The sequence below is a fragment of the Hydra vulgaris genome, chromosome 15, assembly GCF_038396675.1.
Source record: "Hydra vulgaris chromosome 15, alternate assembly HydraT2T_AEP".
In the NCBI taxonomy this organism is placed as follows: Eukaryota; Metazoa; Cnidaria; class Hydrozoa; order Anthoathecata; family Hydridae; genus Hydra; species Hydra vulgaris.
Genome location: NC_088934.1, coordinates 49,962,501 through 49,976,745, shown reverse-complemented (window position 1 = coordinate 49,976,745; position 14,245 = coordinate 49,962,501). Strand labels below are relative to the sequence as shown.

At 25.9% G+C, this 14,245-nt stretch overlaps 1 protein-coding gene across 2 annotated transcripts in view; it reads left to right on the top strand.

The window, feature by feature from the left end:
• Positions 1–14,245, top strand: part of LOC136091555 (uncharacterized) — a 57,482-nt gene that overhangs the window by 18,817 nt on the left and 24,420 nt on the right. The window contains exons 3-4 of one of the 2 annotated variants that reach the window (XM_065819232.1): positions 90–139; positions 8,562–9,023. In XM_065819232.1, coding sequence (XP_065675304.1) covers positions 8,912–9,023 — 112 coding nt within the window. In that variant the 5' untranslated portion in view covers positions 90–139; positions 8,562–8,911. The remainder of the gene's footprint in view (positions 1–89; positions 140–8,561; positions 9,024–14,245) is intronic. The other variant, XM_065819233.1, reaches the window with a different exon arrangement.

Below are 14,245 nucleotides of genomic sequence, written 5' to 3'. Positions count from 1 at the left end.
GCATAGTAAACATAATTTTTTTATAACTTCCTTGTTTGTTTTTTTTTATAACGGCTGTATGAAATTATTTATTTGCATATGAATTTTAGAACCAATAAGATGTGTGCATTAATTTGGAGTGATGTTGTTCTTGAAAAAGGTATTTTTTTAAAATAAAAATTTGTTTGCAACTTTTTAAAAATCTTTATAATCCAGCGAATACATTTGAATTATTTTAAGTGATTTTTTTCTGTTTAATGTGAGCAAAAGTCTCATCGTGATATATCATTAATTTGAGCTAAAGTCTCATTGTGACACGTCGTTAATGTGAGCAAAAGTCTCATTGTGACACATCGTTGTCTCGTTGTCTTCCGACACTAAATAAAATTTTGCATATTAAAACTAATGACTACTACATCATCCAGCTGATTGTTACAGTCACATGTTCTTTTGTCACGCATTGCTATTTTTCCCTGCAAATGGATTTGATATATCTCTTCCATGCCTTTTCTGAATTTGATTATTCTGTATATTGATTATATTTGTCTTTTTTTGGTTTATGGAAACTTAAATTAAGATGAGACTTAAATATGAATCTAACGAGAGACACTTTAACTTGCTTTATTTCTTGCATACTACTATTTTTAATAGAGAGCTGATACATCTTTTCTACATTCAGATTCGAGGCTAAGTACTGTCTGGTGCTTGAAGACCTACAATAGCTACTATCAATTGTCAGGAATAAATTTATAAAATGAATCACTTTTTTTTTTTGTTGATTTTTTTTGAATTTAGGACAATTTTTAAGATTATTGAATCGATTCTATTTAACTACTTTATTAAAGTCATTCTCGAAGGCCAACACTCTTCTTCATTTCTAGTTTAGCATTTGAATCAATATCTTTACTGTATTGACAAGGTTTGACAAAGTTTTTAAAGTGTTTAAATTGTATCGCACAACCACCAGAAACATACTTCACACATTCTAAATCATGTAGATTTTTCTAGTTATTTCTTCTTAATTCTTTTAATTATAACCTGTGTCATGAATAATATTTTCTGAAAAGTAACAAAAAATATTTTGTTTGAGAAGTTTTTCCACTTAAAGTTATAGTCAACTATAATTTTAAAAAGTGAACACTAACTTCTGTTCCAGTGATAACTTTGAACTTCGTCATGAACAACAAATTGATAATTTTAAACAAAATCTCCTAAAGCTAAGAATCATTTTTAGACTTTTTTTATAGTTTTTCAATATCTATTTTAAAACATTTCACGTTTTCAATACAAAAACAAATAATAAAATCTTTAAAACATGTATTTCACTTTTTTTAATTGCATCAATTAAAAATTGTGTCATCCATCAAATATGATTGCATTAATTAAAAACTTTGTATTTTGGTGATGTATGCGCACACATACATTGAGTTTCTAATGCATTAATTGTAATGCACCAATCAGGTTTCACAGTAAAAAAATTTGAAAAACTAGCCTCGAGTTTCTATCCTCGAGGATAGTTTCTTTTAAATACAAAAAATGAATTTATTAAGATTGAGTAGTAGTAACCTTGTTTGAACAAGTTGGTTTTTCTTAGCATTAACAAATTCTTTCTTGAAAACTTAACATTATAATATAAGTTGATTGTTTCTGGTGAAATAGGGTTTTTAATTTTTTTTCCTAGCAATAATAGAATTAATTGCACATATTAAACATGTACTTTATGGCAATGAGAGTAAGTTACAAAAAAATTTTTTTTACATAAAATGTCTAGCTCATCATTATCATTTGCTAAAGAAACTATTTTTGCAAACTTTAAAAGTAGTTACTTTAGCAAATTATATTTTTCATTCCTCCTGCAAATTAAAATTTTTATTAGTTTCTCCTCTTCCAACCTGAGTTTACATATAAATTATTTTTTGTAAAACTTTTGCTAAGTTAAGAGAAATTTGTACATTGTTTGAAAAACTAAATTTAAATAAGTTTAAAAATTAACTAAAAACATAATCATGAATAACAATGAAATATATTTCTTTTATTTTACATATTAATTCTACTGTAACTATAATCAAATTTTTTTTGTGTAAATACAACTCCCCCCTCCCCCAACTAGTCTCACAACCTCAGATTTTCAAAAAAATTTTCACTTCATCTTATTTATTATGACTTTATTCCCTGTTTACTTTGCACACAAGTTTTATGACCGAGTCAAGTTGTTTTTATTATGTTTGTTAGAAATCCTTACTAAATTTGGGTCATTATCTTTTCTATAAAAAATATCCTTAAATTTAAATTGAATTGAAATTATACCTATATCTCATTCTTGAAATCCACAATGTACACTACTAAAGGTAAACAAAACAATTTTAATATTCAAAATTACTTTTAAAATAATTCTTATAATCTGAGTATTTCTACTCTCTGAACACATTTAGTGCAGACAATTAGGGTTTTGGAAATTTGAAAATTTCTATTTATTGAGTATAAACTAAATTCAGAATATATGTTGATGCTCCACCTCCACAGTATAAAGGTTGAAAGAGTATCTGTCTGAAAGGTATTTGTTAAAAGCACATGAACTACGTCAAGGTTCCTTCTTATTCGTGTGTACAATTTTTTATGTGAAACGATTGAAGGCATATGACAGAAAAATAAACCATCAAATAGCAAACTGCTAAACCCTGCACATTTTTATTCTTGGATTACATATAAAATGAGTATATTACAGCTATACCCTGTAGTGGATCAAGCTTTTTGGGCCCATTTAAAGAAAGAGGCTTCTTTATATTATTAATCAAAGAATTTATTTTCTAAGTTTCTTTTAAAAATATATATTTTTCTATGAACCAAAGCATCCAAAACTGTATGACCCTGAGCTCTAGCACTGGCAATGTAAATCACAAGAAAGTATGCAAATGTTTTTAAAACTTTAAAATGTTATTTTAAAAAATATACCTACTGAACACAATCCACATTTTTAGATAAATAACAGATTTAAATAACGCCATCTTCAAAATGTTATTAAAAGAAAATATTTACTTACCACTGGTAATTAAACCATAATATTTTGGATGTTGGAATAAAACGTTGCATTAACATACAATTCTATTAAGGTAAGAACCCGTAAAAACCAACAAAAAATTTCTTTTTTAATTTGAAACTTAAATAAACTTGATGACTTAGTCATACATAAAAATCCTTTTTGATAGAAACTCCATATAATAGGACAACGATATGCAATGCCATATTCAGAATATTTATTAATGTTTTAAGGCATATATATATTATAAGGCATATATAATAATTATTATATATGTTTATATGTGTTACTTATATTAGCTCTTTGATAATAGTTTTCATTTCTGTTTATTTCAAACTTGTTGTTAAGGTTTTTAGGTGAGAGATTATTGTTGAATCGATTCGTAAAAATTAAATGATGATAGATATTTATTTTAAAAATTATCCTTCATTTTCATATCATTCATTATAGGTTTAGGGTGTTCATGCTTATTTTTAGAGTAAATGATTCTGCATGCATGTTTTTGTAAACTATAAATATTTTTAAGTTTTGATGCTTGAGTACTTGCCCATGATATATTTGTATAACTTCTAAATTTTGACTCAAAGAACTTTACTATGCTAACTGCAAAATCCTTATGCAAATTATTGGCTTGTTTATCAATTTTTTTAAGTTGCGCAACTAATTTCCAGACTTTTTTATACCTGTCTTCCAGACTTTTTATACCGGTCTTATACCTGATTTCCAGACTTTTTATATCCAGGTCAGATCAGGCAGATCAACAACTTAGTTCCATAATACTTTATGGCATAATTTAATTTTTGTCAATTAAAGTGATTTAAATCCACACCTTGCACCGAGATTAGATTAGGCAAAACTTATTTCTAACGCATAAAAAAGCTATAATGCCTGATCATAGTTAGTAACACTCTTGTGCTTATCGCAGTTAAGTTACTGTCAGCAACGATGTAACTGTGAATAATAAAAAATACCTGATGAATTTCTAAAAGTAAAGTAAATTACATCTTAATAGTAATATAATATTCTGCCTTTGGCGGCTGCTGTCGTACCCTAGATCCGCCCCTGATAACTATTTTAGATTACCTTTTAAATCACTTTTTTTTTTTTTGCTTGTGTGATCCAGTTTTGTGGCAATTAATGTTGAGAATTTTTTCTCTGTCAAATTTCACTGTGTTTAATATATTTTTTATTTATAATATCAATCTATATAATAATACTAAACTTAATAGTAGTACCCTTTTCAAGCCTGTTTGACACAACTCTTGGCCATTGCAACCGAGGTAATGGCGTGAAAGAGCAGCAGCTTTGTTTTTTAAGACGTTAGCAAAAGTGTATGCAAATATTTAACGTACGTAAACGTCAAATTATGTAATGTTAAAACATACTAAAACATATATCAAGTTTTACAATTTTACTTCCGCTTGAAAACTGCATTTCTTCAATCTCTCCTTAATTTCTCTCCTTAATTTTGATCTATAGCATTTATTTCCATTAAAAATAATAATTATTTAGTTTTAAAATTTTGCAAGTCAATGTGCCAGTGTGGTCGAGTGGTTTGCACGCAGAGCTTCTGAACAAAGAAGCCATGGTTTGAGTCTTATTACCGGTGACTTTATTTTTATTAATTTATCAAAATTTTTTAAAATAAAATATACTTGTGAAGTTTTATAGAGATTATATACAAACATATGTAACAATATTATACACTTTAACAAATGAAAAGATTTTTAAAAAGCTAAAAGTTCTGAAAAAATCACAAAATGGGGGGAAACTTTTTGTGTTTGTGTCATGATTGGAATACTTATGTTAATTTAGTTTTTTCATTTTTTTACAACTAAGTTGAGTTCGTGCAAGGAAAATGAGTATAACAACATGTTTCATACAGAATAAAAAATCTATAGAACTATAAAGTTGTTTTTGTAATAGCATTTTAAATAACAAAAATTAAAAAAAAAAAGCAAGCTGATAATTTAGCCACCCGAAGACCTCTCCTTTTTTTTTAAACAATAAGTAGTTTTAATAAGTAGTTTTTTTTTTTGAACATATTTGAAAATTCTAATTTTATATTTAAAATAAACCAATTTATTAAATTTATTATTTCTAAAAATAATTAAAAGTTTAAATTATTTAATATTGATATAATAATGAAATTTAGAGTTTTAAAGCTATTTTACCACACCCCTGTTAAACATTCTAAATCGAGTGCGCAACAGCGACAGAAGTTAGATAACCATCAAAATAGTATACTCCATTATTTTTTGGCTTAATGCTAAGTTACACTAATGAACACAACAACAACAAAATTTTTCCTGGCAGAGTTGTAAGTTAAATAAAAAATCAAAATAGCTCATTAAGTTTAATGAATATCATCACCTAAAAAAACTTAAGATCTTCTTTTTTAAAAGTAAATTTAGAAATGCATAATTTATGAATGTTCCCTTTGCGTTTTATTGTTTATAGTTTTTAATGGTCTAAGATCATCTTATTTATGCCATTTGTATAGCATTGCGTACAAACGTCTGTATGTATAAATGTCTTTAGCATATGTTGAGTTTGCAGGCAGTATATGGAACAATGGTGTATAATAAATCTATAAAAATGAGAAAACTTTTGAATTTTATTTTGACAATTGGAAAATGTTTTTGATATACTATTATTTTTTGCTATAAATGTTTCTATAATTATTATAGGCATATACTATAATAAAAATTTGCTATAAATATTGCTATAAATACAGCAAGATTGAAAAATATTCAAAATTTAACAGGGAGGGTTTTAATTCCCTAAAGCAACACTGATGACAGGGCACTATACCACTGAGCTCTCAATGATATGCGTTTAAGAGAAAAACAAACCTTATTACAAATCTCTTATAAGCTCTGGGTATGCAGAAAAGGTGCGCATGTTTTTTTTTGCTCTTAAAGCAATTTTTCGAAATGATTTTTTTAATGTAAATATATTGAAGTAAAAAAATAATAGGTATAGAAATGATCATTGTGGAATAGATAAGTATAGAAATAGGTTTAGTAAAGACCCGTATTTTATAGGTCCGAAAAGTTAGGATATACATATAAGGAAAAATAGACTTACAAAGTCCTGTATTTTTACGGGTCAGATCAGCTAGTAACTAAAAATATATTTAAACAATAAAATTCTTGCATATTTTATCCAACAATTCTAACTCAAATTTTCAAACTACCATAGTGTTTATTCAAAAAATTTAATTTATGAATTTCAAATTTTCAAACTACCATAGTGTTTATTCTAAGTTTAGAAAGGTAAAAAAAAATTTTTATGTTTCTAAATTTAGAAATAATTTATCACTAATAAATCATTTTTATGTGATAAAAAAATCTACAGAGAAAGGGAGAAGAAATTGCCCCTACCATTGCCCCTTTAGCTGACAATGAATGGGCGTTCTAAACTGATTAATAAAGAACACTTTATTAAAGTTTTAATTATAAATGTTGTTTTAAAAACATTCTATCTCCTTCGTTACAAAATTTAAGTGTTTTGAAATTCTTATGAGATGTTATTTTTTGAATGCAAACTTTGATTGATTATTTTCTTTTTAAATTTTTGTTTTAGGTGCCCCAAGTAAACCTAACAGTTTTGTAACAGAGCACTGTGGAAGAGCGTTTAACTAGGATGTTCACTAGGCATATTTTGCGCCATAGATATCTATTGCGCAAAACATGCTCACAGCTCGCTTCAAATTTTGCATCTTTTAATTTTAAAGCAAGCACTCTAACTACTGGGCTGTGGTTGCTAAATATTACAATTTTTTAAGTAAATCTAAGAGAAAGTCATGATATACAATTAACATTTCTTTCAAAGCTTATTGGTGGCAACCTCTGTTATAGCTCCAAAAGTCAATAATTTATGTCAGTAATTTTGAATGAAATAGGATAAGCAAGGAATTTCTTAAGACTATCAAGTCCCTGATGTAGTATTTTTGAATTCCTCGAGCAAACATTGATTTTGGATTCCAAATTTTAGGAAAATTTTAAATATGGATTTAATTTTGGATTCCAAATTTTAGGAAAATCCTTCGAGCCATTATCAAAATATTATATGTCAAAATTGCTTTGACATAATATTTTGATAATGGTTTGGAGGATTTTATCTGTCTCATCTACAATGCTTTTAAAAGAAATGAACCATTCCTTAAAATCATCTAGACCATTCAAAAATGGCTACAAAATAATCAAACAACCTGTTAGTAATTTTAAGGATTTATTTAACTTTGTTTGATATTTATTTTATGTTGTATTTGTATCAAACCTACACAAAGTAACAAGTAAAAAATATATCAAAATTACATATCTGTTTTATATTCAATAAATGGATGTTCTAAACTGATTAATAAAGAACACTATAATGAAGTTTTAGTTAAAAATATTGTTTTCAAAACATTCTATCTCCGTTACAAAATTTAAGATTTTCAAAACTCTAATGAGATGTAATTTTTTGAATGCTTACTTTGATTGATTGTGCCCCGAGTAAACCTAACAATTTTGTAACAGAGCACCGCGGAAGAGTGTTTAACTAGGATGTTCACTTAGCACATATTGCGCCATAGATATCTATGACGATAAATATGCTCAGAGCTCGCTTCAAACTTTGCATCTTTTAATTCTAAAGCAAGCGCTCTAACTACTGCGCCGCGGTTGCTAATTATTACAGAGAAGATTTATTAACTTAATTTTTTTAGTAAACCTAAGAGAAAGCTATAACCTCTGTTATAGCTTCAAAAGTCAATAATTTACGTCAGTTATTTTGAATGAAATAGGATAAGCAAGCAATTTCTTAAGACTATCAAGTCCCTAATGTAGTATTTTTAAATTCCTCGAGAAAAAATCAAATTTAAGGATTTTTTCAACTTATATGTATCAAACTAACATAAAATTACATATCTGTTTTATATACAAAATGTATCGAACCAGTCTTTTAAAAAGTAACATCAATAATGATATTCTTTCATATACAAATGTTTATGTAGTTATGTTAAAAGAAAATGTAATTTTAACTTCACCTAAATAGCTGTGAAAAAATGAAAACAACACAAAGCATTTTAAGAAAAAATTAAAACCACAGCTAAAAAAGTAACAAATATTTTTATTTATTAAGATACATTTTGAATGTTAAACTTTTTTTTAAATGTATTTACATAAATTTTATTTTTATCACATGTTGGTCAGTTTATGATTTTATATTGTAAATTACAAATAATCTTAAAAAATCAACTTAGTTAAATTTATCGAATTGATTAGTTTATTAAATTTAGCAAAAACTGCTTTTTAATTGTAAGTTTACGCCATTTGAACATTTTAAATGACGCAAGTGATGAACGACAAATTCTTGAAAAAGGCAATTTTATCTTTTAAAAAACAGTTTTTGATTGTGAGTAAGTAAGAAGTGAGTAAGGACAAAGTCTTAAAAAATGGAACTATTATCCATTAGGAAGGACGGTTTTTGATAGTTAAAATATGATATAATTGTAAAAAGATTTTTTCATAATTGCTTTAAATTTATTTTCTTTTAGTGCCTTTTTTTGCTATGAACAGCGAAACCGTTTTACACACAGCTAATTATTTAACAACAATAAAAACACTACCAAAAGAGTATGAAATAACATTCGAAGCATTTTTTACTTCATATACACCAAATGTTTGGTCAGATGTATTGCATTTAGATAGTAATTATGAACGAGTTTTTGAGGTTTCCATTTTTAATACTCTTCTATTTACTTGGGCATCAGTCAATAATGATGCTTCATATGGTGTACCAGTAAAAACTTATAACCTAAATGAGTGGATAAAATTTTATGTAAGACAAAGTTTAACCAATGGAAATTATACTCATACTGTTTAAATCAATAGGATTACCGTTGATATGCTTCAAAATACTGGTGCAAAGGCTTTTCAAAATGTTAATGTTTATGCTCCTATATACACTGCTCAACCAGGATTTTTAAGAAACTTAGTTGTAATAAATGCATGTCCAAGTAAGTAGTTTTCTTAAATAAATTTTTTTTCAAACAAGCTATAAACTATATACATTTATATACATCTAGCTTAATATAATAGCAAATAAATAAACTATTACATTAGCTAATATTGACAGTCTAACATGTGCAATAGGCTCCATTGAAACACAACAATTTTTAAAAATTATCTTATAACATCTTTAAACATAATAGGGGAAGTTGGGATACAATGGATAAGATATCTTTATTTTTTTAAGTGAGCGTAAGTTAGAATATGTATTTTGTGTTTTTTCAAGATAAAATGATTGAGATATATATTCTTTTTAATAAGAAATTATAAAAACCAAAATATTTATGATCTAACAGCTCACAGAAAGGTTTAAAGTAAGTTGTGTTAAATGATTCACTGTGCCCTAGTACTGGGGCACAGTTAATAAATGAACACAGCCATGAATTGATGATAGTGAATTGGGGCACAGCCAAATAACATTAAGGCTGAGGGAGTAAAGACACTGTACCCTTAGCATACTTTTATTAATTAGATTAGTATAAAATCGTAATAATAGATGTTTTGAAAATTGAGAATAAAATAAAGATTTTTATTGATAACAAAACTCATAAAATATTAAAAACTTTTTAATCATTGATAAAATGCCTCTTGTTTGCTGTACCCCTCGATCCACCGTACCCCAATAAAAAAATTTTAATACTCAAATATTTTGCTAATGTCCAAGATCCTTAAACAATTTTAGTGTATTAAAAATAAAGAGATCCTTAGAAGTATGTAAGTAATCTGATTTCCTTTTTTAATATATATATATATATATATATATATATATATATATATATATATATATATATATATATATATATATCTATATATATATATATATATATATATATATATATATATATATATATATATATATATATATATATATATATATATATATATATATATATATATATATATATATATATGTATATATGTATATATGTATATATATATGTATGAATATAAATATATATATATATATATTTATATATGCACTCTCATATATATATATATATGTATATGTATATATATATGTATGTATATAAATATATATATATTTATATATGCACTCTCATATATATATATATATATATATATATATATATATATATATATATATGTATATGTATATATATATGTATGTATATAAATATATATATATTTATATATGCACTCTCATATATATATATATATATATATATATATATATATATATATATATATATATATATATATATATATATATATATGTATATATGTATATAAATATATATATGCTAGTGTATATATATATATGTGTGTGTGTGTGTGTTTACAGTTTTTACTGAATGGAGGATTGTACCAGACTATGATTTGCTTGTGGTTCTTTTTTGGAACATTTTTTATTCTCGGTTTATATGCCAGCGTATAGGTGTATCCCGATCGCTTTAATATATCTTTATAAATAGTTATTGATTTATTAAAAATTAGTTCATTTGATGAGTTGGCAAACAATCTTAGCTTGATATTTTGTTGGAGATTATTTATTATTGTAGGTGAATGGTTAGAATCAGCATTTACATACTTTTATCAGACCTGCAGTATGATTGGAATGAATTTTGAGTAAGATTAAAACTTCAGTCAAGGTAATTAAAAAATAACCACAAACGAAACATACCCTGGTACAATCCTCAATTCTGTAAAAATGTTGCGGTCCAAATTAGTCAACGCTTTTTAACCCTAATTGACCAGCATCTCCCTAAAAACCACAAAATTATTAAAGTATTTAACAGAAACGCAATTAAAAATACCTTCTCCTGCGCGCCAAACATTGAATCTATTATCAACACACACAACAAAAATATTATATGGTGATGTAAAGTTATCAGAAAAAACTTGCAATTGCATTAAAAAATCTAAACTTGTCAACCGTTGCTTGTCTAACAACATTGTTTACAAAGCCACCGTAAGCTCAAATAAACTTCCATACATAGAAAAAGTATACATCGGAATAAGCAAACCGCTCTTTAAAAACATTGTGCAAACCATCCAAAATCCTTTAACGCAAAAAAGTGCAAGAATAACACTGAACTGTCTAAGGAAGTATGGGAGTTAAAAGAAAATAACTTTGAACCTTTAATTAAATGTTATTGTGTTAAATGCTGTAAATTATACAATCATACAAATGGGGTGTGTTAGTTTCTAAATGTAAACACAAAAATAAATTTCTCCTTTCATTATTTAATGGCGTAGAATATTTTTCTAATACGTCTTCTTGTGTTATAATGTCAGAACTCATCCTACTTTAGTTTTTAAATGTTTTTTTTTACATTTGGATTTTGTACTACATATCTGATGATTGCCAGTAGGCATGAAACTGTTAGATGCATGGGAAGATATTTTTTCTAAATTTTTTCGTATATATCGCTCTGTTTTTGAAAATATATATACTCCTTAAATATTAAGCACTATTCAATGATCAAGAGCTCAGTATTTTTAATACTAAATCAAACAATAACAATATATTTGTACACACACACACATATATATATATATATACATATATATATATATATATATATATATATATATATATATATATATATATATATATATATATATATATTCATATATATATATATATATATATATATATATATATATATATATATATATATATATATATATATATATATACACACATACACACACATTTATAAATAGCAAACACTCCACCACTCATGTACTTATTAAAAAAACTAAAAATGTTAGAAAATTTTCTGCATGTGGAGAGTTTTTTGACTTGAAGAATCTTTTACAATAAAAAAACTACACAAGTATACCCCAAGGTTTTGTATTAGGAAAATTGCTTTTCCTAATTTTTCAAAATTATCCTAATATCTCACTAAAATTTTTAAAGCTGACCATTTTGCTAACAACACCAACTTACTGATAACAAACAAATCATTAAAAAATGTTAACAAACATATAACTAATGATTCATCTAATTTCAATAGCTGTGCTGTAAGAAACTCGTAATACCAACAAAACTGAACTCATCATTTTAAATCAAGTCAATCAAAATTGTATAAAAATCTAAAGTTTAGACTAAATGTCCAATAATCTTTCCCATAGTTCCATTAAAATATCTTGAAATCAAAATTGACTCAAGTCTATCCTTTTCCCCATCTTAAAAACTTAGCTGTGAAGTTGTGTAGATCAAATGAGTCCGAGCCAAAATTTGTCACTATTTCAATAATGAAAATTTACTTAATATATACCATGTAATTTTTGGATAACATCTCAGATATGCTTGTCAGGTTTGGGGACAAAGAAAGTCTCATGATTTTTTTAAAATATCTAACCCACAAAACAAGGCTTTAAAAATAATTTACAGCATGTAAAAAAATTATTCATACACTTAAAAAAAAATCATAGCAAAAAGACTGCATCAAAAAAAAAATGAGATGTCCTATAAATACTTAAAAATTTTTTTTAGATATAAAACAAAGTATTGTTTTAAGAATTTATTTGTGTATGGGTGAACTAAATGCTTTTCAAACCTATTGAATTTTACTCAATTGATCTAATGATGCATAAAATTGGCTACAAAAAAAATAATTGTATGGTTCAAAAATAATGTCAAATTGATCAAATTCCATGGAAATTAGTATCGAGTGGGGCCTCCTTTATACTTGATGGCCTCATCTAAATGATTTGGCATTGAGTTGACCATATTTTGGGTTTTTGTTATATTATATCTTTTGTTATATTATTACATGCGCTCATTACAACTTCTTTAAAATTGTCTTTTAGTCTAAATTCTTGGTCTCCATTTTTTCTATCCAAAATATACCACCAATTTTCTATTGGATTCAATTCCGGAATTTGAGATGGCCGTTCTAAAGCATTGATGTTATTTTGAGTCAAAGCATAACTTCCTTTTCTCAATTGTTAGTGTGGCTGGTAGAGGACAAAAATGCAAGACCACTAGTGCAATTGATCAAAATATCATTAATGTCATCATTAATGTGAAGAAAAATAGATGTGTTTTGGCAGCTAAACTAGCTTTAAAAATTCAAGAAGATCATAACATCACAGTAACTCCTCAAACAATCAGAAATTGTATAAGAGAACAAGGATATAGTGGTAAAGTGGTTCGAAATAGTCCTTTTTTAACTTCTAAACAAATGAAACATTGAGTGGAATTTGCATCGAAGTACTTAAAAATGACATCATATTGGAAGAAAAAAGTGTCCAAAAAGTGTGGAGAAAAAAATGAGAAGCTTATAAATTGAGCTGTTTGCAAGTTAGTGTAATGTATGGAGGATTAAATGTGATGGTTTGGGGTAGTATGAGTTGAAAAGGAGTGGGGAAATTTACATTTACTGATGAAAAAATGGATGCTTCAATTTATTGTAAAATTCTCAAAGCCAACTTGCAACCATATACTTAAAAATTGAGAATAGGTAGCAATTTCATACTCCAGCAGGATAAGAATCCAAAATATACCGCTAAGAAAACGAAGGTATATACTGACATAAATAATATCAATGTTTTGGAATCTTTTAACAACACTATTCTTAATCTGACATCCTTTACTTTATATCAAAAATACTCAAATTATGTAATCTTGTTTATCTTTTAAATTGTCTGTTTGTCTGGAATCTAAAAAAATAAAAAAGGTTTTTCGACCTTTTATTAACTTTAAATTATTTAACCCAAATCATTTTTCAGTAAAATACAGTGGTAATTCTTTCATAAACCAATGCATAAAATTGTGTATTAATTTACCTCTTCATCTTCAATCTTTCAACTTTATTTATAATATAAAAACTGCATTTTTGACTATTTGTTAGAAAATTATTTATGTAAAATGTTAGGCTCATCATAGATTATTATTGACATTGTTATTAATATTATTATTATAAATGAAATTAATATTATTTACATTTTTATTACTGTCATTATTACTTATTGTTGCTAAATATTTATCTTTGATTTTTACCAATATTATTATTGTTACTATTATTGTTGTTTTTATTGTTACTAATAAAATCATTATTATTGTCATTACTGTATCTAACAGTAATGTTGTCATTATTACAATTTTCCAGGTTGAAATTTTCTTTTAATATTATTATATGATTGTTACTATTATTGAATTGGTGTTTACCTTTAGTTAGATTAGTTTATTTAGTACTCA